The sequence below is a fragment of the Rhamphochromis sp. 'chilingali' genome (assembly GCF_963969265.1).
Source record: "Rhamphochromis sp. 'chilingali' genome assembly, chromosome: 10".
NCBI lineage: Eukaryota > Metazoa > Chordata > Actinopteri > Cichliformes > Cichlidae > Rhamphochromis > Rhamphochromis sp. 'chilingali'.
In genome coordinates, this window is record NC_137937.1 from 33189377 (window position 1) to 33213475 (window position 24099).

The 24099-nt window shown below is 40.0% G+C and overlaps 5 protein-coding genes across 19 annotated transcripts in view; 3 read left to right on the forward strand and 2 right to left on the reverse strand.

Annotated features, from left to right (window-relative positions):
- Positions 1-271: 271 nt before the first annotated feature.
- LOC308404370 (E3 SUMO-protein ligase ZBED1-like) lies at positions 272-2639 on the reverse strand (the record flags this gene model as incomplete). The annotated part of the gene is made up of 3 exons (XM_080894395.1): positions 272-670; positions 760-1388; positions 1790-2639. 3 exons carry the CDS (start codon positions 2637-2639, stop codon positions 272-274), a joined length of 1878 nt encoding a protein of 625 aa, XP_080750521.1.
- Positions 2640-4893: 2254 nt separating this feature from the next.
- On the forward strand, positions 4894-6942 carry LOC308403970 (nuclear factor 7, brain-like). Its single transcript, XM_080893776.1, has one exon. It carries the CDS (start codon positions 4971-4973, stop codon positions 6417-6419), a length of 1449 nt encoding a protein of 482 aa, XP_080749902.1. The 5' UTR covers positions 4894-4970; the 3' UTR covers positions 6420-6942.
- Positions 6943-8834: 1892 nt separating this feature from the next.
- Positions 8835-11348, forward strand: LOC308403972 (nuclear factor 7, brain-like). Its single transcript, XM_080893778.1, has one exon. The coding sequence runs from the start codon at positions 8976-8978 to the stop codon at positions 10410-10412; it is 1437 nt and encodes a 478-aa protein (XP_080749904.1). The 5' UTR covers positions 8835-8975; the 3' UTR covers positions 10413-11348.
- Positions 11349-14259: 2911 nt separating this feature from the next.
- On the forward strand, positions 14260-16891 carry LOC308403971 (nuclear factor 7, brain-like). Its single transcript, XM_080893777.1, has one exon. The coding sequence runs from the start codon at positions 14513-14515 to the stop codon at positions 15956-15958; it is 1446 nt and encodes a 481-aa protein (XP_080749903.1). The 5' UTR covers positions 14260-14512; the 3' UTR covers positions 15959-16891.
- A 2447-nt stretch (positions 16892-19338) lies between these two features.
- camk2b1 (calcium/calmodulin-dependent protein kinase (CaM kinase) II beta 1) overlaps positions 19339-24099 on the reverse strand; it is an 82212-nt gene continuing 77451 nt past the window's right edge. For all 15 annotated transcript variants that reach the window (XM_080895097.1, XM_080895103.1, XM_080895095.1 and 12 more), the window contains one exon: positions 19339-22995. The gene's annotated coding sequence lies outside the window, so the exon portion shown is untranslated. The remainder of the gene's footprint in view (positions 22996-24099) is intronic.

A 24099-nucleotide genomic window follows, 5' to 3' on the forward strand; every position in this document is an offset into this window, starting at 1 on the left:
TGTTTAATGTAAAAATAAATGCCAGCCCCCTTTTTCTACAATTCCCCTGTGGGAGAGGAGCTGGAGTGGGCAAATTATTTACTTGGAGGTCTTTCTTTCTTTTACCTTTTTTATCAGACACAACGCAGAATCACACCGGTTACATAAACACACACACAAACACGCCTTTAAATTAAAACTGGCTGAACATCTTGATTATCTGCAGTAAGTAACAGCAACACAGCACAAACTAAAGTGCACAATGAGTATGGCTCAGCTAGCCATAATCATCCTAGCTCACAGGTTTTTTTGCTAGGAAGACTAGCATATCTACTTTTGCTGGCTTTAAGGATGAGCGAGTGCAGGTCACTATATTCCCTCCAGTGCTGAACAGACGCTCTGAGGGGGCACTTGTGGCTGGCACACACAGATATTTGCGGGCCATCTTGCACAGTCGTGGAAAGTGAATGTTGTGCACCTTCCACCAGGCTAAGGGATCATCCTCTCCGTCAATGACAGGGGTCAACAGGTAACTATTCAACTCTGCCTCCACGACATCTTCAAGTGGCAGAGGCAAAGCTGAAGAGGCCGCACTGGTTTTAAAAAGACTACCAATAGTCTTCTTTGCCTTTCCCCCAGAGGCCTGTGCACTTGGAGAATTTTGAGCAGTTTCAGTGCGAGACCTCTTCTCCTGCCAGATGGGAAGAGAGACATTAGTTTTGCAGTTAGCTTATTTTTAAATATTATGTGTTTGTGGAAATATAATTTTCAAGGATTTACCTGATTATGTGTACGTCTAGCCGATTCCACCATTTCTGTCTTCAGTCGGGCCTTAATGGCAGGAAGGTTGTCTGCGCTGATGTATTGCGTTTTGAACCTAGGGTCCATGAACGACGCAACATCCAAAAGCTCCTGGGTGTTGAGGTCACTATACTTGTCGTTGAGGTATGCCAGGACCTTGGTTTTAATTGATCTAGTCAGATCAGTGTCCGCAGCATCTTCAGCCAAGACTGATGTTGCCAGAAGATGGAGAACTGGCTTGAGGTAGGAGATGCTCACATACTCTTCTCCAGAAAGAGCATCAGTAAATTCGGAGAGAGGATGCAGTGCCTTATGAATGGACTCCAACACTTCAGCATCCTGCCAGGTTGGGATGAGGGAGCGTGCATGTCGGTCACCTGTCAATACCTGCGATATGGCTTTCATCTGTTCCAGCACTCTGGCAATCATTTTTTCTTTGGACCCCCATCTTGTAGGGCACTCAGTAATGAGAGAGTGCTCAGGAAGCTTAAGCTCCTTCTGTGCCTCAGTGAGAGCTGCCTTTTTCTTCCAACTGTGCGAGAAGTGCCCCACCAACTTCTTGCACAGCCCAATTGCTCTTGATACTCTACCATCTTTGATTGCATTTTCTGGAGGGAAAAAAAAAATAAAGTAAAAAGTAAAATTAGTGTTAGACATACAATTGCAGTTATGATGCAAGGTTTCACCATTTCTCTCTCTCTCTCTCAAATTCAAAGTTGCTTTATTAGCATGACTATGGGAACAGTGTTGCCAAAGCTATTGTTACATACATCATGACATACAAGAACATAAGACCATAAGACAAAAACAAAAAAGAAAATACATAAGAAGAGGTGGGTACATCAGGGTGGGGTTGACATAACATATCTAGAATTAACAGCAGTAAAGAACAAGATAAATAATAGTGTGGTGTGTTTGTAGGAGAGAGTGATACACAGGCTCGCACATACATGCATGCACACGCACACACTCTCTCTCTCTCTCTCTCTCTCTCACGGCAGTAACTTACCAATAGCAAGATGTAATCTGTGTCCGAAACACTGGAGCCTGGTCCATTCGTTCAGCTGTGCTGCTTTCACCATATTTGACGCATTGTCCGTCGTTATGCAGACAAGGTTGTCTTCAGGGAGATCCCAACACGCAAGCCCCTCTCTCAGGCCAGCAGCAATGTTTTCCCCTGTGTGGTCTTCGGGGAAGTAGGCCGTTTGTAGGCTGCGAGCTTCGAGGTGGAGGTCTTCGGTAATGTAATGCACCGTCAGACTTTGATAGGGCTCTACTGTACGGCTTGACCACATGTCTGTTGTCGCCGCAAAAAACTCAACAGCCTTTAACTCCGCTGCGACCCTCCGCCTACATTGCATATGTAGCTCGGGTATTGCAGTCTGACTGAAATACGTGCGGGAGGGCATTCTGTACCTCTTATCCAGTGTAGTTACCAAATTATTGAACCCAGGCTTGGTCACCGTATTGACGGGCATCATGTCTTTCGCGATGCAGTGGGTTACTGCTTTGGTGATTTCCACGTGCCGTTTTGAAGTGCGTTCATATGGCGTAACACCGTCAAACAGTTCGGTCAGTGATCCTTGCCGAGTAACGTTACTAGGTTTATTCTGCACACTACTAGATTTTTTAGCCATACATCTACCATACTCTGTTTTGTGCCGAGTCTTAAGGTGCTGGTACAAATTCGTAGTGTTTCCGCGAGATGTAGAAACTCTACCAAGACAGGTTTTACACAGTACCTGACTCTGTGCGACATCATCTGTTTTAAACCCAAAATATTCCCACACGGCTGATGTTCCATTCCTCTTTGGTACTAGCATCCCCGCAGGCTCTGGTTCTGTTGAACCTGAGGCCATTGTGTAGGCTACAGCTTTGCTTGCTAGTTCACTCTCGGTAGACTGTTTCAAAACTTTGCTCCCCGTGTCACGTGACCAGAGTGCAGCCTCTGTGGTTAGACAATCTCGTTTGATCATATCACATGTTTTACTCGCGCATGTCACGTAAACGGAGTATAATCGCAGCGTATAATCGCAGCCTTTGCGGTTAGAAAATTGCACTTGATCATGTCGCGATATTATCGCAAATGTGATATATCGTTCAGCCCTAAAACAAAGGCAGTGGGGGACAGAGTGAATGAAGAGAAGTCGTCTCAGTGTTGTCACTGACTGGAGAAAGAAGATCGCAGAAGTTTAGAGTGTCTCCAGCTCATTTCATTGATGCCTCATCTGACTTGTTGGTATCTAAATCGGCTACAAGGATTAGACATGTAAAGAGAAACTGAGGTTTCATGGTGGTGTCACAAGTGAAAGGACTGGTTATTTTTCACAGGCATCCAGCTGACAAAGGCAGTTACGTCATCATGGGAGCTTCTGTTCTGTATTGTATAGAGAAGAGTGAGTGAGTGGACCAGGTCATTGATTCCCAGGCCTGCTGAAGATCATGGTTTCCCAGTGGTAGTGTAGGCAGCACATGCGCATATTCTATGATGTGATTTGTACTGTTGCAGGGTAGACTGAGGCATCCCTAAAGACTGATACATCAGGTCCTGGGCAGCAGGAGAGACGTCATGACAAGAAGAGATGGTACTGAAACAGTTCTAGTTTTACATTTCTCTGAGACTTTTGCAACATCAAAGATGGTGGATGCAGTAGTACAGTTGGTGCACTCTTACTTTACTCAGATATGTAGAAAAAGGATGAGAAATAATATTTATCACATCATCATTGTTATTACTGTCAACAGTAGTTATCAAAGTAATATATATTAACAAAAACATCCCTATCATTATCTGTATTATTTCATGCTGTGTTAAAAATAATTACATGCACTTTACAACATTCAGTTCAGGTCATGTTTGTTTAGCATTAGCATGCAGAAATGCCTTCAGGTAATCTTTTACCGTGCAGTATTAGAACAGGCTGAACTAGACAAACATTTTTATGGAATGAAACATGAGTGCGATACAACAAAGCTGCTCACCCTGAAAAAAGTAACTGCCACCTTAATGAAGCGGATGACACAAAGTACATACTAAGAGCTATAATGTAACAAATGTTCTTTTCTTATTAATGATTTCTAATGAACAGGGAAACCAAACACACTATAAACTGAGAAAAAGCATTTAGGCGGAATAAAGTCTCTAAAAATTATCTGATCAGTTTCAGGCTTGGTTGTTTGATATATTCTCAGAACAGAGAATAAGATATTGAACTGATAACTGGTGCATCTTTCACCTTTGTTTGGATAAAATGCTGGTTTGGGAAAAAAAGAAATCATGCCACCTCACACTTTACCAGTTTACCTACTGCATGTTGTTTAGAACATTTTCACATTAATCCTAGTGAAGAGTGATGCAGTGGTGAGTCCTGTCACCTGTTAGGGTTGTAAATCCTTGATTATTTATTTAAATTATTTGATAAAGCTGTTTTAATTATTCTATTTATACACAATGCAAATGTGCTCATGAATGAGTTGGCTCTCTGTGTTTTGAGGGCCATAAGCTTCGTCCGGCGCTATGCCTGTGCTGAAATATTGACGTGGATGTAGATCGCTTGAGGTTCCTTTTTTGCTGCATGCTTACACATACACTGATAATGGTTAGAATAAGTCTTTCTAGGTCAGGAAGTCCAAACAAGATGCCCTGAACTGGGCCTTAAAATCAGCTGAGGGATAATATTAGATGATCAAGGCTACATAGGGTTGTTTTTCTTCTTTGTCTTTCTGATTCCAGGAGGAGCAGATACGAGGCGAGGTCGGACTGAACGGAGTGGATTGGAAGGGAGTTCAAACACATGCAAGTTAGGTTAACTGACTATCTCTATTTGTTAACCCTGGCACAGATTGTTGATCTGCCGAGTAACCTGTCTTTAAAACAGCAGCGTGAATGATCAGTATTTCTGCACAACTTCACTGACACAGAGAGGCTATCAGCATGTCTGATGCAGAATTTCTTTAACACCGTGAGAAACTGCACCATCTAGTGGTGACAGAGTGAAATGTCAGGGTGATTGATATCAGCTCCACCCATAACAGAGTAAATGAAACCTAAAGATTCACTTCGACGATCACCCGGGAACTCATTACAGTAAAGGTTGGGATCTGTACGGACGAATACAATTTAGTTCAAAAGTCAGAGTGACTGTATTTCGGTGAGTCTTTTCCTTTAAGTAATCTGTAAATTATCAGGGATGGCTGAGAAATTGCTTTTAGGTTACTTGAGTTGCCATGTGTGTTCAGAGACTTTCAGAGATCCTGTGTCTCTGAGCTGTAACCACAGCTTCTGTTCAAGCTGCCTGCAGAAATTCTGGGAACAAACTAAAAACAAAAACTGTCCCATTTGTAAAAGAAAATCTTCAAAGGATGAACCATCCATGAATTTTGCTCTGAAAGAACTTGCTGACTCCTTTGCTAAGACACACAGTGAGAGCTCATGTGAGACAGAAAAAGAAAAGGAGGAAGAGAAGGAGGAGGTGGTGTGTGATAAACATCCAGACGTCCCTTACTGGTACTGTGAGGATGAAGACAGAGCTGTGTGTCCTGTGTGTGAGTTTTCTCTCCACCAGAGTCACAAAGTGGTTCCTGTAGAAGAAGCAGTCAGTGACCTGAAGGAGCAGCTGAAATCTGACCTAAAGTCTCTGCAGGACAAGAGGAACAAATACAAACAAGTGGAGGAAACATACAATGAAATGAGGGAACACATGAAGAAGCAGCTGTTGTCCACAGAGAGGCAGATCAGAGCAGAGTTCAACAAGCTCCAGCAGTTCCTGAAAGAGGAAGAGGAGTCCAGACTGGCAGCTCTGAGGGAGGAAGAGGAGCAGAAGGGGAGGACTATCAGCAGAGAGATGAAGATGATTGAGGAGCAGATCTCCTCTCTGTCAGACAGCATCTCTGCTGTTGAAGAAGAGCTGCAGAAACACAGCATGCCATTCCTCAGCAGTTATAAAGACACTCAGAGCAGAGCCAGAGCCCAGAGCTCAGTGTCAGATCCACAGCTGGTCTCAGGAGCACTGATAGATGTGGCCAAACACCTGGGCAACCTGTCCTTCAGAGTGTGGGAGAAGATGAAGGAGAAGGTCCACTTCAGTCCTGTCATTCTGGACCCAAACACTGCAAGTGGCTGTCTCTATCTGTCTGATGATCTGACCAGTGTGAGGAATGGAGACACAAAGCAGCAGCTTCCTGATAATCCAGAGAGAAACACTGAGTATGCCAATATTTTTGGCTCTGAAGGCTTCAGCTCAGGGAAACACAGCTGGGAGGTGGAGGTGGGAGACCATCCTGGCTGGACTGTGGGTTTAGTTAAAGAGTCAGTTGACAGAAAGGGAGAGCGTTTTCCTTTACCAAAATATGGAATCTGGTGTTTATGGCATAACAGTGGAAAATACACTAATTTTGTTTGTCAGACTCTACAAGTGAAGAAGAGTCTCCAGAGGATCAGAGTCCAGCTGGACTATGACAGGGGGGAGGTGTCCTTCTATGACCCTGAAGACATGACTCACATCTGCACCCACAGAGACACTTTCACTGAGAAACTCTTCCCATTTTTTGAGGTTGGAGAAGCAGGAGACACCAAAACCTCTGATATCAAAATCTGTCAGACTGAGATTTCTGTGAAAACTGCAACGACGTCTCTGTGAATTCTTTTTTCTTTTCTCTTGTTTCAAACTTTCTCGTTGTTTGTTACAGCTTGTTTTGTGGTTGTTTGTTTTTCAATTTCGGCTACTCCTGTTGTTATTTTTTATGAGAGAAATTTCAGAAAGAAAAATTTAGCACCTGAAGCAATTTATACAATAAGATAAAAATTATTTTCAAAATAAGAGTAACAAGAGTAAAACAAAATCATAAATGTAATATTTTTTGTTTTGTTGCAAATTCAGTTTGAAGGTGTTTAAAGCCATTAAGTGTTCATGAAACTGTTTTTAAACATTTAATCAGTATAAAATAGATGTGACATTGATAAACAAGCTCTGATAAATGTCACTTTCTTTACCTTTATCAGTTATTTAGATCCATATCAGCTAATAACAGCATCGTGACAATTTGTGCTTCTAATGTCTCCTTTTAATACTTAACTGTCAGTGATTCATTTAAGTGATTTGCTTCATTTAAATGTGTTTCTTATAGCATGTTCTCCATTATGTTGCAAAATAAACCAAACTGTGTAGGTTGTCATAATAATTCAGCCATGTTTTTCTTTAAAATGTGTCATTGCAGAATAATGTTGACTGTCTGACATTTATTCAGTTGTATTCATACAAACTAAAGTTCATTATTGTTCCTAAGTTCTGTGTAAATTGCTTTGTCAGATACAGACACTGTTTTCTTTGCTACTGACTGACCCAAAGCATTTATTTCATAATTGTTGAACATTTGTACAGTTGGAGCTGCTGTTTGTTCCAGTGTGTTTCTGTGAACTCTCACTTCATATTCCAGATCACATCAGCACATTCAGCATTTGGTCTTGTTAACTGTGGATTTCCTGTTTTACACCTGCAGAGCAAATATGATGAAAATGTTGGAAACACGAGTTCACTGATTTCCTGGATTATTTTCCGTCAATAAATACATCAAAGCCTGTCTGATGTGTCTGTAAACACAGAAAGACGCTGAACTTTCTATTTAAACTGTCAATTTATTGATAACACCTTAACACATTTTCTTGAAGTTAGTGAAACACATGTAGCATATAAGAGAATAAAGCATCTAATCTGAGGAAACAGAACTAGAGGATTAATAGTGTTATACAGAAGAAATCCAAAAGTGTCAATAAGAGATAAAAGGAAAGTAAGAGGAGGACACTTCATGTAGTTTATGTGCAGGGCTGCACAAACAGTCTCTGTTCAATTTCTGATGAACTGCGGATGTCTCTGACTGGACTTTCTGTTTGATTATGTTTGTTCCTTTATTTGTTTTTACTTTGACTACAAGTGGCAGATGGCTGCCCACTCCCTGAACTTGGTTCTGCTGGAGGCTTCTTCCTGCTAAAGGGGAGTTTTTCCTTCCCACTGTTGCCAAAGCCCAAAATCATAGAGAGTCATACGACTGTTGGGATTTTCTCTGTTTTCTTGGTATTATTGTAGGGTCTTTCCCTTACAGTATAAAACTTCTTAAGGCGAATGTTGTTCTGATTTAGCATCATATAAATAAAAGTTAATAGAATTACAGGCTTAGTTAACAGGAAGGAAGAATATCCTGCTTTACCAAAGTTAGACATTTGGTGTTTCTAATATAACAATAGACAACATACAGATGTTGTTGGTCAGACTATGACCCTGAAGACATGACTCACATCTACACTCACAGAGACACTTTCACTGAGACACGTTTAATATTTGGAAAGCAGGAGATGCCAAAACAGTCTAAGGGAGTTTTCATCATAGTTCAGTGAGATCTCAGTAATTTTCTGTTTTTTGGTTTATTTTTAATTTTTGTGTAAATGGGTATCATATTCTATCAACCTGTCCTTCAGAGTGTGGGAGAAGATGAAGGAGAAGGTCCACTTCAGTCCTGTCATGATCTGACCAGTGTGAGGAATGGAGACACAAAGCAGCAGCTTCCTGATAATCCAGAGAGAAACACTAAGTATGCCACTGTTTTTGGCTCTGAGGGCTTCAGTTCAGGGAAACACAGCTGGGAGGTGGAGGTGGGAGACCATCCTGAGTGGAGTGTGGGTTTAATAAAAGTGTCAGCTGACAAGAATGAATCATTCATTTCACGAGAAACTGGAACCTGGTGTTTAAATTATGAGAGTGGAAAATACACTGATGTCGTTTATCAGACTCTGAGAGTGACGAAGAGTCTCCAGAGGATCAATGACCGTCACCAAGAGAAGCATTTATTAATGACAGCTCAGTGAAGCCTAAGTTCAAACCAGAATTTAAAAAGCGACGCATATTAATGTTGGTTCAGTCACATTTCTCTCTGAAGCATAGAGACTATCGGCCGTAGTCTGGTGGTGTATTCAACATCTATATCACAGACACAGCGCCATCTAGTGAGAATATAATAAAATAGCAAGTCCATTACTATCAGCTCCTCCCCTAACAGAGTAAATGAAACTTAAACTCATTGTCGACCACGCTGGAGACGCCTTCACATTAAAACCTGCGCTTTGTACCGAAGAGCACAATTTGGCGGCATTATCAAGCAAAGAGGTCGTATTTCGGTGAGTCATTGAAACCAAACCCTGGAAAATGGCGGAGAAATTCGCACTTTTTGAAAACTATCTGAGCTGCCATGTGTGTTCAGAGACTTTCAGAGATCCTGTGTCTCTGAGCTGCAGCCACAGCTTCTGTTCAAGCTGCCTGCAGAAATTCTGGGAACAAACTAAAAACAAAAACTGTCCCATTTGTAAAAGAAAATCTTCAAAGGATGAAGCATCTATAAACGTTTCTCTCAAAGAACTTGCTGACTCTTTTGCTAAGAAACACAGTGAGAGCTCACCTGAGGCAGAAAACGAGAAGGAGGAGGTGGTGTGTGATAAACATCCAGACGTCCCTTACTGGTACTGTGAGGATGAAGACAGAGCTGTGTGTCCTGTGTGTGAGTTTTCTCTCCACCAGAGTCACAAAGTGGTTCCTGTAGAAGAAGCAGTCAGTGACCTGAAGGAGCAGCTGAAATCTGACTTAAAGTCTCTGCAGGACAAGAGGAACAAATACAAACAAGTGGAGGAAACATACAATGAAATGAGGGAACACATGAAGAAGCAGCTGTTGTCCACAGAGAGGCAGATCAGAGCAGAGTTCAACAAGCTCCAGCAGTTCCTGAAAGAGGAAGAGGAGTCCAGACTGGCAGCTCTGAGGGAGGAAGAGGAGCAGAAGGGGAGGATTATCAGCAGAGAGATGAAGATGATTGAGGAGCAGATCTCCTCTCTGTCAGACAGCATCTCTGCTGTTGAAGAAGAGCTGCAGAAACACAGCGTGCCATTCCTCAGCAGTTATAAAGACACTCAGAGCAGAGCCCAGAGCTCAGTGTCAGATCCACAGCTGGTCTCAGGAGCACTGATAGATGTGGCCAAACACCTGGGCAACCTGTCCTTCAGAGTGTGGGAGAAGATGAAGGAGAAGGTCCACTTCAGTCCTGTCATTCTGGACCCAAACACTGCAAACCCCCGTCTCTATCTGTCTGATGATCTGACCAGTGTGAGGCATGGAGACACATGGCAGCAGCTTCCTGATAATCCAGAGAGAAACACAAAGTATGCTGAAGTATTTGGCTATGAGGGCTTCAGCTCAGGGAAACACAGCTGGGAGGTGGAGGTGGGAGACCATCCTGACTGGATTGTGGGTTTAGTTAAAGAGTCAGTTGACAGGAAGGGAGAGTGTTTTGCTTCACCAAAATATGGAAACTGGTGTTTACTGCACCGCAGTGGAGAATACTATAATGGTGTTGGTCAGACTGTGACAGTGAAGAAGAGTCTCCAGAAGATCAGAGTCCAGCTGGACTATGACAGGGGGGAGGTGTCCTTCTATGACCCTGAAGACATGACTCACATCTGCACCCACAGAGACACTTTCACTGAGAAACTCTTCCCATTTTTTGAGGTTGGAGAAGCAGGAGACGCCAAAATCTCTGATATCAAAATCTGTGAGACTGAGATTTCTCTGAAAACTGCAACGACGTCTCTGTGAATTCTTTTTTCTTTTCTCTTGTTTCAAACTTTCTCGTTGTTTGTTACAGCTTGTTTTGTGGTTGTTTGTTTTTCAATTTCGGCTACTCCTGTTGTTATTTTTTATGAGAGAAATTTCAGAAAGAAAAATTTAGCACCTGAAGCAATTTATACAATAAGATACAAATTATTTTCAAAACACAGAGTAAAACAAAATCATAAATGTAATATTTTTTGTTTTGTTGCAAATTCAGTTTGAAGGTGTTTAAAGCCATTAAGTGTTCATGAAACTGTTTTTAAACATTTAATCAGTATAAAATAGATGTGACATTGATAAACAAGCACTGATAAATGTCACTTTCTTTACCTTTATCAGTTATTTAGATCCATATCAGCTAATAACAGCATCGTGACAATTTGTGCTTCTAATGTCTCCTTTTAATACTTAACTGTCAGTGATTCATTTAAGTGATTTGCTTCATTTAAATGTGCTTCTTATAGCATGTTCTCCATTATGTTGCAAAATAAACCAAACTGTGTAGGTTGTTATAATAATTCAGCCATGTTTTTCTTTAAAACGTGTCATTGCAGAATAATGTTGACTGTCTGACATTTATTCAGTTGTATTCATACAAACTAAAGTTCATTCTTTGTTTTTTAGATTGTTCCTAAGTTCTGTGTAAATTGCTTTGTCAGATACAGACACTGTTTTCTTTGCTACTGACTGACCCAAAGCATTTATTTCATAATTGTTGAACATTTGTACAGTTGGAGCTGCTGTTTGTTCCAGTGTGTTTCTGTGAACTCTCACTTCATATTCCAGATCACATCAGCACATTCAGCATTTGGTCTTGTTAACTGTGGATTTCCTGTTTTTTCACCTCCAGAGCAAATGTGATGAAAATGTCAGAAACACGAGTTCACTGATTTCCTGGATTATTTTCTGTCAATAAAAATATCAAAGTCTGGCTGCGTTTTGATTTGTGTATAAAAATCGAAGGAAATTTGATCTCTTAATTTTTATTGTTTAATTCTTACTGTATTCAAACTGTCCTTTTATTGGTAACACATTAACACATCTTGTTGAAGTTAGAGAAACACGTGCATCACCTAAGAGAATAAAGCAATAATTTGAAGAATCAGAGAATTTAAGGATTAATATTATTATACAGAAGAAATCTAAAGTAGCAATAAGAGACAAAAGGAAAAGTAAAAGGAGGAAACTTCATGTAGTTTGTGTGTAGGGCTGCACAAAAAACCTGTGTTTATTATTTAATCGTTGATAATTCAAACAGAATGATGATTTATTAGAGGCATCAGTGCCATTTTAGTCCCCACTGTGCAGCCCTGATGTTGTTGGTCAGACTGTGACAGTGAAGAAGAGTCTCCAGAGGATCAGAGTGCAGCTGGACTATGGCAGGGGGGAGGTGTCCTTCTATGACCCTGAAGACATGACTCACATCTGCACCCACAGAGACACTTTCACTGAGATTCGTGTATTATTGAAAAAGCAGGAGATGCCAAAACAACTGATAATAACCTGTTTTAGACTTTTAGAGCTTTTCATTGTAGTTCAGTGAGATCTCAGTGAATTTCTTTCCTTTGGTTTATTTTAAATTTTTGTGTAAATTATTGTGAATGTATTTGTTTCATCTTTCAATCTTTAATCAATTCCATCAATTTCTTTCTATGTGAGAAAACACTAAAATATCTCTTGGAGTAACTGAAATGTACAACATGAACTGCTGATGACTGAAACACAGAACAGTCATGTGTTCATTTCTTGTCATTTAAGGTCAAGAGCCGTCACTACAGGCCTGCAGGCAGAAATCTGAGAAGCCTGATCTGAAACTTTTCTGTTAGTCACTGTGATTTGGAGCAACTAAAAGTGATCAAAAACCATTTAAATAACAATTTGACTAGTTCATCTTTTGGTTGTTTCAGTGGCTGAAACACTAAAAATAACGTTTTTTTCTCCTTTTTTGGACACCTGCTGTATTTGAAAGCAATTTGAGTCTTTTTAATTATTATTGTTGCATGGAGGATTTACAAAACTCACTGAAGATGTTATAATGAAAACACTGAACATTTGAAAACCTCATCAGGCAAGTCTTGATACAAATACTGAAGCTGAGAACATTTCCTCTGTATTTGTATTTGATACTAATTAGTCTTATTAACTGTGGAGTTCAAGTTTTTCTCCTGATGAACAAAAATTGTGAAAATATCAGCAAAACAAGTTCATTAATCTCCTGTTTTTTTTTCTGTCAGTTAAATACATCAAAGCCTGTCTGATGTGTCTGTAAACACAGAAGGACGCTGAACTTTCTATTTAAACTGTCATTTTATTGATAACACCTTAACACATTTTATTGAAGTTAGAGAAACACGTGAAGCATGTAAGAGAACAGAGCAATAATCAGAAGAATCAGAGAACTAGAGGATTAATATTATTATACAGAAGAAACCCAACATGACAATAAGAGACAAAGGGAAAGACTATGACAGGGGGGAGGTGTCCTTCTATGACCCTGAAGACATGACTCTGATCTACACTCACAGAGACACTTTCACTGAGAAACTCTTCCCATTTTTTGAGGTTGGAGAAGCAGGAGACACCAAAACCTCTGATATCAAAATGTGTCCGATGAGATTTCTTCAAAAATGAGGTGGAAGTAAACAACCCACGACAGACCCGATGACACACTTATGCTTTTCAGCATCTTTAACCACTTTTATTGCACGGTTGCTGTCACAACACCCCGCAGCTGCAGCTTCCCTGCTGCCAGCCACACATACACAACAACAACATTCACTCTGGACTCAGTTCATTGGTTTATGCCGGAGAGGCGTGATTGTGGATGCCGCTTTGATGTGTCTGCCTCACCTGCAGCGGCACTGCAGATCAGGCCCCGCCACAATGAAAAAAAGAGACGTAACAAAAGTAGAAAGAGCCAACTGCAGAGAAATGATGCACTAAGGTTGGAAACAGAGGCAGTGGGGGAAAGAGTGAAAGACACCCTAAGAAGAGAAGCTGACTCCGTGTTGTCACTGGCTGGAGAAAGAAGATGGCAGATGTTTACAGTGTCTCCAGCTCATCTCAGTGATGCCTCATCTGACTTGTTGGTATCTAAATTGGCTACAAGGATTAGACATGTAAAGAGAAACTGCAGTTTCATGGTGGTGTCACAAGTGAAAGGACTGGTTCATCTTCCCAGATATCCAGGTGATGAAGGCAGTTACGTCATCACGGGACCTTCTATTCTATATTGTATAGATAAATGTCTTTGACAGAAAATTTAAACATAATGTTTTCATGTTACCTGAAGGTTGTACTGGACAGTAAGTCCAGTTTAAAGATATTACTTTGAATTGAATTGAATACTTTGAAGTGATGCATCTTTCCCAAATAATAAATTATTGGTCTTTAAACCTTTATTTGGATAAAATGCTGGTTTGGCAAAAAAATAAAAAATAATAATAATGTCACAGCACTCTTTAGAGTTTACCTACCACTGCATGTTGTTTAGAACATTTTCAGATTAATCCTAGTGAAGAGTGATGCAGTGGTGAGTCCTGTCACCTCACAACAACATGTTCCTGGGTTTATTCAGGGTGGGGGTTTTCTCTGCAGCTTAGATGTTGTTCCTCTGTCTCTGTGGGTTCAGTCCGAGTAATCTGGCTTCCTCCCACAGTTCAAACACATGCAGGTTAGGTTAACTGATGATCCAAAATTGTCTGTCTGTCTCTACTTTTTTAACCCTGCCACAGATTGTTGACCTGCTCAGTGTCTAACCTGCCTTTAAAACAGCAGCACAACTGAACAGTATTTCTGCACAAGTTCACAGACACAGACAGGTATGAGCATGTCTGATGCAGTATTTCTTTAACACTCTGAAAAACTGCGCCATCTAGTGGTGACAGAGTGAAATGGCGGGGTCATTGATATCAGCTCCACCCATAAGAGAGTAAATGAAACCTAAAGACTCACTTTCACGATCACCCGGGAACGCATTACAGTAAAGGCTGGGATCTGTACTGACGAATACAATTTTGTTCAAAAGTCAGAGTGACTGTATTTCGGTGAGTCTTGTCCTTTAAGTAATCTGTAAATTATCAGGGATGGCTGAGAAATTGCTTTTAGAAGGTTACTTGAGCTGCCACGTGTGTTCAGAGACTTTCAGAGATCCTGTGTCTCTGAGCTGCGGCCACAGCTTCTGTTCAAGCTGCCTGCAGAAATTCTGGGAACAAACTAAAAACAAAAACTGTCCCATTTGTAAAAGAAAATCTTCAAAGGATGAACCATCTATAAACGTTGCTCTCAAAGAACTTGCTGACTCCTTTGCTAAGAAACACAGTGAGAGCTCACCTGAGACAGAAAACGAGAAGGAGGAAGAGAAGGAGGAGGTGGTGTGTGATAAACATCCAGACGTCCCTTACTGGTACTGTGAGGATGAAGACAGAGCTGTGTGTCCTGTGTGTGAGTTTTCTCTCCACCAGAGTCACAAAGTGGTTCCTGTAGAAGAAGCAGTCAGTGACCTGAAGGAGCAGCTGAAATCTGACTTAAAGTCTCTGCAGGACAAGAGGAACAAATACAAACAAGTGGAGGAAACATACAATGAAATGAGGGAACACATGAAGAAGCAGCTGTTGTCTACAGAGAGGCAGATCAGAGCAGAGTTCAACAAGCTCCAGCAGTTCCTGAAAGAGGAAGAGGAGTCCAGACTGGCAGCTCTGAGGGAGGAAGAGGAGCAGAAGGGGAGGACTATCAGCAGAGAGATGAAGATGATTGAGGAGCAGATCTCCTCTCTGTCAGACAGCATCTCTGCTGTTGAAGAAGAGCTGCAGAAACACAGCATGCCATTCCTCAGCAGTTATAAAGACACTCAGAGCAGAGCCCAGAGCTCAGTGTCAGATCCACAGCTGGTCTCAGGAGCACTGATAGATGTGGCCAAACACCTGGGCAACCTGTCCTTCAGAGTGTGGGAGAAGATGAAGGAGAAGGTCCACTTCAGTCCTGTCATTCTGGACCCAAACACTGCAAACTGCTGTCTCTATCTGTCTGATGATCTGACCAGTGTGAGACAAGGAGACACAAATCAGCAGCTTCCTGATAATCCAGAGAGAAACATTAAGTATAATGATGTTTTTGGCTCTGAGGGCTTCAGCTCAGGGAAACACAGCTGGGAGGTGGAGGTGGGAGACCATCCTGGCTGGATTGTGGGTTTAGTTAAAGAGTCAGTTGACAGGAAGGGAGAGCGTTTTCCTTTACCAAAATATGGAAACTGGTGTTTACTGCACCGCAGTGGAGAATACAATAATGGTGTTGGTCAGACTGTGACAGTGAAGAAGAGTCTCCAGAGGATCAGAGTCCAGCTGGACTATGACAGGGGGGAGGTGTCCTTCTATGACCCTGAAGACATGACTCACATCTGCACCCACAGAGACACTTTCACTGAGAAACTCTTCCCATTTTTTGAGGTTGGAGAAGCAGGAGACGCCAAAACCTCTGATATCAAAATCTGTCAGACTGAGATTTCTGTGAAAACTGCAACGACGTCTCTGTGAATTCTTTTTTCTTTTCTCTTGTTTCAAACTTTCTCGTTGTTTGTTACAGCTTGTTTTGTGGTTGTTTGTTTTTCAATTTCGGCTACTCCTGTTGTTATTTTTTATGAGCGAAATTTCAGAAAGAAAAATTTAGCACCTGAAGCAATTTATACAATAAGATACAAATTATTTTCAAAACACAGAGTAAAACAAAATCATAAATGTAATATTTTTTGTTTTGTTGCAAATTCAGTTTGAAGGTGTTTAAAGTCATTAAGTGTTCATGAAACTGTTTTTAAACATTTAATCAGTATAAAATAGATGTGACATTGATAAACAAGCTCTGATAAATGTCACTTTCTTTACCTTTATCAGTTATTTAGATCCATATCAGCTAATAACAGCATCGTGACAATTTGTGCTTCTAATGTCTCCTTTTAATACTTAACTGTCAGTGATTCATTTAAGTGATTTGCTTCATTTAAATGTGTTTCTTATAGCATGTTCTCCATTATGTTGCAAAATAAACCAAACTGTGTAGGTTGTTATAATAATTCAGCCATGTTTTTCTTTAAAATGTGTCATTGCAGAATAATGTTGACTGTCTGACATTTATTCAGTTGTATTCATACAAACTAAAGTTCATTCTTTGTTTTTAGATTGTTCCTAAGTTCTGTGTAAATTGCTTTGTCAGATACAGACACTGTTTTCTTTGCTACTGACTGACCCAAAGCATTTATTTCATAATTGTTGAACATTTGTACAGTTGGAGCTGCTGTTTGTTCCAGTGTGTTTCTGTGAACTCTCACTTCATATTCCAGATCACATCAGCACATTCAGGATTTCGTCTTGTTAACTGTGGATTTCCTGTTTTACACCTGCAGAGCAGATATGATGAAAATGTCGGAAACATGAGTTCACTGATTTCCTGGATTATTTTCTGTCAATAAAAATATCAAAGTCTGGCTGCGTTTTGATTTGTGTTTAAACATAGAAGAAAATTTGATCTCTTAATTTTTATTGTTTAATTCTTACTGTATTCAAACTGTCCTTTTATTGGTAACACATTAACACGTCTTGTTGAAGTTAGAGAAACACGTGCATCACCTAAGAGAATAAAGCAATAATCTGAAGAATCAGAGAATTTAAGGATTAATATTATTATACAGAAGAAATCTAAAGTAGCAATAAGAGACAAAAGGAAAAGTAAGAGGAGGAAACTTCATGTAGTTTATGTGTAGGGCTGCACAAAAAACCTGTGTTTATTATTTAATCGTTGATAATTCAAACAGAATGATGATTTATTAGAGGCATCAGTGCCATTTTAGTCCCCACTGTGCAGCCCTGATGTTGTTGGTCAGACTGTGACAGTGAAGAAGAGTCTCCAGAGGATCAGAGTGCAGCTGGACTATGACAGGGGGGAGGTGTCCTTCTATGACCCTGAAGACATGACTCACATCTGCACTCACAGAGACACTTTCACTGAAATACGTGTAATATTGGAAAAGCAGGAGATGCCAAAACAACTGATAATAACCTGTTTTAGACTTTTAGAGCTTTTCATTGTAGTTCAGTGAGATCTCAGTGAATTTCTTTCCTTTGGTTCATTTTACATTTTTGTGTAAATTATTGTGAATGTATTTGTTTCATCTTTCAATCTTTAATCAATTCCATCAATTTCTTTCTATGTGAGAAAACACTAAAATATCTCTTGGAGTAACTGAAATGTACAACATGAACTGCTGATGACTGAAACACAGAACAGTCATGTGTTCATTTCTTGTCATTTAAGGTCAAGAGCCGTCACTACAGGCCTGCAGGCAGAAATCTGAGAAGCCTGATCTGAAACTTTTCTGTTAGTCACTGTGATTTGGAGCGACTAAAAGTGATCAAAAACCATTTAAATAACAATTTGACTAGTTCATCTTTTGGTTGTTTCAGTGGCTGAAACACTAAAAATAACGTTTTTTTTCTCCTTTTTTGGACACCTGCTGTATTTGAAAGCAATTTGAGTCTTTTTAATTATTATTGTTGCATGGAGGATTTACAAAACTCACTGAAGATGTTATAATGAAAACACTGAACATTTGAAAACCTCATCAGGCAAGTCTTGATACAAATACTGAAGCTGAGAACATTTCCTCTGTATTTGTATTTGATACTAATTAGTCTTATTAACTGTGGAGTTCAAGTTTTTCTCCTGATGAACAAATATTGTGAAAATATCAGCAAAACAAGTTCATTAATCTCCTGTTTTTTTTTCTGTCAGTTAAATACATCAAAGCCTGTCTGATGTGTCTGTAAACACAGAAGGACGCTGAACTTTCTATTTAAACTGTCATTTTATTGATAACACCTTAACACATTTTATTGAAGTTAGAGAAACACGTGAAGCATGTAAGAGAACAGAGCAATAATCAGAAGAATCAGAGAACTAGAGGATTAATATTATTATACAGAAGAAAACCAAAGTGACAAAAAGAGACAAAGGGAAAGTAGAAAGAGCCAACTGCAGAGAAATGATGGAACAAGGTTGGAAACAGAGAGAGTGGGGAAAGAGTGAAAGACACCCTATGAAGAGAAGCCGGCTCAGTGTTGTCAGTGCAGCTCAGTCAGTGACTGTAAAAAGAAGATGGCAGAAGTTCAGAGTGGCTCCAGCTCATCTCAGTGATGCTTCATCTGACTAAATAACAGGAAGGCAGCAGAGCTCACAGTGGCCTCAAGAGGAGGACACTTCATGTAGTTTATATGCAGGGCTGCACAATGAATCACTGTTCCTTATTTCACCTTTGATAATTCTTACAGATGATGATTTATTAGAGGCATCAGTGTCATTTGAGTCCTAACTGTGCAGCTCTGATCAATAATCTGAATGGAAGCTGGTTCTTCTTCTACACTGATGAACTGCTGATGTCTCTGACTGGATTGTCTGTTTGATCTAAAGTTATTCTGCAGCTACATTAGAAGCATCAAGCTGCCTCAGTGTGTGTTTGTGCTTTATTTTGTGTGACAGCGCCCCCTGCTGGAGCATCTTTACTCTTTGAAGCAGCAGTGACTCTTGGTGCTGACGGTCACTCAGCTATGTACAAAAGGCAGCCAGTCTGCACTGGCAACACAGAGCCCCATAGAGAAGCATGCCAAATAATCATCATCACATCATCATCATCATCATAACTGTCAACTTCCTCATAGTCATCCTCAGTTCTATAATCTATATATAATATTCCTTATCATTACAATCATCTTCATTATATCATCTGGAGACAAAAATAGTTATATGCACTTAAAAAGCTGAGAAAATAGAGAGAGAAAGGTCGAGTATACCAGCATTCAGTAGAAAATGAACCCAAATAAAAAGAAAAACACCAAAAAACAAGTAAAAACAAGTGTCCTATTGACTGTCATGCAAAGAAAAAAAGGCCAGCTACTCTGCTTGTTAGTTGCAGTTGTGTAATACTGTGAACTCATTTTAAATATGTGAATCTCATCATGATTTTAAAGTTTAGAAACACACAAAGAAGAACAGAAGAACGACACCTTTGTACTGTACATGCTGCTTTTTCTTCTTTTTCTGGAGGGAGGGGGTCATGTTAGCACGGTCACGCACATATGTGTGGTCAAAGGTAACCTTTGACCTTTGAGTATTAGAACAGGCTGAACTAGACAAGAACATCATTACTAGATGAGACACAAGTATGATACAACATCTCTGTTGTTTACTGCAAGAAAAAAAACAAAACGTTAATCTGACAAAATCTTCACCATCTTATCAAAAAGGCGAAGTGTTGGGTGGGACAGTTCACACAAAATACAGTCCTGTATCATATGAATTTCAAAGCAAACATGTATCCCACTCTGTAAAAGTGGTAATGACATTAAGTAGAAGGAAAAAATGGACAACGTAAAACAGCAAAAAATGTAAATCTGCAGAAGAAAAACAGCAGAAAAAGCAAAAGTCATTTCCACCATGTTGGTCGTTACACAAAAACACATGCAGAATGCAGATTGGGTGTACTATCCATTTAAAAGCAGTCATGTTTATACATGAAGCATCGTCTCTTTAAACAACTGCAGACAGCACTTGCACAAGTGCATGATTTGTACAATAGGAAAAAAAAAAAAAAAAAAAAAGCACAGTAAAAATGTCGACTACAATAAATAAATAAATATTCAAAATAAATTAAAACCTGAGGACTGTTCACCAAGACGACTGAGCGGTCTTTTTCTATCTTGGTCTGACCAATAGGGGCGAGACAAATGTGAAGGCAGCCAATGGTGGATGAGCAAAGTAAAGTGGAGCTGATGAAAAGTCAAACCTCCACAAAATCAGTTTTCAGTGCTGCAAAGTCCATCCGTTCAGTCCTGCCACCTCTGGCACAAGCACTTTATATCATAAAAAGCTGATAACACTTTACTGTAACACAAACAAACCAAAATAACAGAGTAAAAGCATGAAAAAAAGAAAAAAAAAAAACACATGAAAGAAAGCAGATGAAAACAGTCCTGGGCTGAAGGCAGGGGACTGATGTGCCCTCCGAAAAAAAAAAGCCTTCTCATTTCATCATCCACACGGCACACACTTCCAAAATATCCTCCCAGGCTTGTAAAGAATACACACTGAAAGCAACCAATGTACATGCGTGCGGACACACTCACATAAATATTGCACCTGTGGCAAAAGACTAGCAAAATGCACACGCCCAGCCAAACGCAGCCTTCATTCTTCATTGCTGATATGGGCGTTACGCTGATCTGCGTGTGCTTCGTTTAGACCAAGCTGCAGCACCAGCGTGCTGTGCTGTGGCTCTGGAAGTGAGAAAGCTCAAACATCTACCGGGATCCTTTCTTCAATGTGCTGACTGCTTTTGTCATTTTGAGTGGGGAAAAAAGGACCTGCTGTTTTTCACCGAGATTTTTGGAACTTAAAAATACCTCACACGTTCAGAAAAGACCACAGAGCTCTGATATTCAGCTGTTGCCTAGCAAACAGCAGGACTCGCCCAACATCCCATCTCTCCGCCAAACACCTTTTCTGCACCACTGACCAGAAAATAAAACCATCTCCAGGTGGGGTGAAGGCTGAACCAGCATTCACAGAGATTCGTGAGAGAAGCAAGGTTTAGGAAACAGCACGTCAAAGCAACCCTGACCAGACTATTTCAGAAGAAATTATCTGTACGCTATAATAATATTCAGCATATCTGATTCATTATTGGTTATAACAAAACACATTCACCTTCACAAGATGGTCACTATAAGATGAAATACATATATCTGATATCGTTTAATAAATTGTGGTCCTTTCTAACCTGTTTGAAAGTCTTGAAATCCATAAATAATTTAAGTTAGTACAGCACTTTGTTCCAATTCACATTGAGTTTCTTGCCGTGAGTTATTCTCCTGAAACTCTACAAGCGTTTCTTCAACACTGTAAAGTTTCAGTCGCAGGAACATTATTATTATTTGTTGTGCAGCAAATTAATTTTTTTTTTTGATTTTTGAGCTTTTGGGAAATATTCTAAATTATAATGCAAACTTTAATTCATTTTAACTGGGTTTTGCTGTTAATCGAGCCCAGTACAATACAGCCTCTATAAAAGTACTCCTCCCTGCTTCACCAAGCTAGCCGCCTGCTGACCTCGATCTAGTGTAAGTAATATACTGAATGTGAACAAATGCCTCACATAATTCACCTGAAAGAAGCCAAATTATCCCATCAAAAGAAATTATTTATAACAACCTAAGAGGCAACAGGCACTATGATGTACTCAGCTTCAGTTACTTTATAACCATTCCTAATCATCTGTGTTTTTTCAAATACCAGCAATGAATAGCCTTCATTGGAGCAGAGGTTTCACCGTGACACATTTTTCTTACAACAGCTTGATACATCACTCTAGAATCAAGCATCCTGGTCACAGAGACAAACCTCTTCATGTCCATGTTCTTGTTACTGCTTCGTTTTACACCCATCAGCTCAGACATTTAGAGATCAGGGCGTCACCGGTGTTGGAAAGTAGCACTCCTGCTGCATGCTGTTTGCTTTGATTTGAAGCCCAGTTAAGCAAACCTGTTCTCCTGTCTTTTACTTTGCAGCAAGGGAGAAACAACAAGTTCCTCCAACTGTACCGACTTATCGTGACTGGACTAACATGCACTTACTCAGCACACCCATACACACACTTCAGGGCTCGATCTCTACATGGACGCCCATCAGACGCACCCCTTCCAAAAAAAAAAAAAAAAGAAAAGAAAAAAGAAAAAAAGAACAAAAAAGAAAATACAATTAAAATAACATTAAAAAATAAAACTGCAAACGCACAATCAAAAACATGTTAACCATGAGTTTGGGCACACTGTTATAGCTAACATACAAGAAGCAAATTACAAAAACTGCCAATATCATTTTCCACTTAATAGCCACAATAAAAAACAGCCACTGTAAATATGGGGCAGGGGGACATGCTTCCTTAAAAAGATAGAGAAAAAACGATTTTCTTTAACTCTAAAAACCACTGGCATCAAGAATTCTGAATTATACAAATTACATATACAATTGCAAATGTGTAATAATAATTATAATAATAATTATAATAATAGAGTAATGATAATAGATTTTACTTAAAACTTTACATACTGTATTTCCAGTGCAGTGTTTATGTCACACAAGTGTGGATTCACAGGAGGACAAGAGGGTTGGTGTCACAAAAGACCACAGGAAGGAATCACACCCAGTGCTGAAAAACACCCCCACCCCCATCAAACACCCAGCGTGCCGGAGGGAAGAAGAGGAAGTCGTGAGGGATGAAGGACGCTGCTGCTGTTCGACGGTTGTCAGAAGGTGCGGTAGGACAGGTGACAAACAGGGGGCAGTAGTAGTAAAAGAAGAGATGCATGCTGGGAGGGGGTTGAGGCCGGGCGTCCAGTTTGTTGTTGGAGGACAAACAGCTCCCAGACCACTACTGGACGTGTTCTTTCACCCCTTCCTCATCCTCCTCCTCTGCCTCCTCCTCTCTCCAGCAGAGCACTCCTGACAGATGAAACTACAGCACTTAACCCTGAGAAGGAAAAACAACAACAAAAACACCCTGAACATTAAATAATTACACAAATCAAAGTGTCACACACATACATAATTTAAAAAATGGCTTTAAAACACTGGTAAATGGATTTAGTGGATTCATAACAACTGTTAGTCGAATCGAGCTGGAATATTTTCCTCAGCTGTTTCTCACATGTAGCACACAACAGGAAATAGCCACTTCTGATGCATCTGCCCTGAATAATATATGGATATAGCACACAGGAGGCAGCACACACGATGCCCACGTGTTATTAGTGAATGCACCAGCCTGTTACTACTATTGCCACATTGATCCAATCGAACATCACACTAGGGCTGCTCAATTAATCGAATTTTAATCACGATTACGATCTGGGCTTTCAACGATCATTAAAAATAACTGAGCCGATTATTAGCCCCTCCCTCATATTGTCGGGCATAAACCGGTCCGTGGCGCAAAAAAGGTTGGAGACCGCTGATTAAGAGGACCCGAGGGAAGCTCGGAAAGCTAAGCAGAAGTTATTTGGAGAGGAGAGTGACTGCCGTTGGTTGAAAAGAGAGGTAAAAAAAAAAAAAAAACTTCAGTGGTGTTGCACACTATTTTATATTATTTTTTAAAGTCATTGTTAACCCTTTAAAGCCGGTCAGAGCAGCACGCTCCGTTTTGCGTAACTATTTTTAAATCCCTGTAGAACCTGAACTGTGTAAGCTAGCGCAATAATTTGTTTTGCATATGAAACCGGAGGAGTTGTACTTACATCTGATGCCATCAGCTTGTCCTCGGTCACGGTTTCGTTCCACATATAGCTTTGCAAAAATTGCATAAAAAGCGCTTGCAGGAACAAAAACATAATATTCCAGAAACACGCTTTGCCGTTCCTATCAGCTGTTCGTAACACTTCCCACAGTGAAATGATGCACATGCTGTTTTCTTTGCAAATTTGCATCATAGGATTGTTTTTTGTTTTTCCTGCAGTATATAAAAATTGCTGTATCTCCAAAATAAAACTATGAAGACACTCAAAATAAATTTCCTGTGGTGGGAAACTATTTTTTGCAACTTTATTGTATTTAAAGTTTTGAGGGATAAGCCTCTTAA

Excerpts from the sequence above, each read along its gene's own strand:
- LOC308403970 (XM_080893776.1), top strand. The coding sequence starts at position 4,971 with ATGGCTGAGAAATTGCTTTTAGGTTACTTGAGTTGCCATGTGTGTTCA.
- LOC308403972 (XM_080893778.1), top strand. The coding sequence starts at position 8,976 with ATGGCGGAGAAATTCGCACTTTTTGAAAACTATCTGAGCTGCCATGTG.
- LOC308403971 (XM_080893777.1), top strand. The coding sequence starts at position 14,513 with ATGGCTGAGAAATTGCTTTTAGAAGGTTACTTGAGCTGCCACGTGTGT.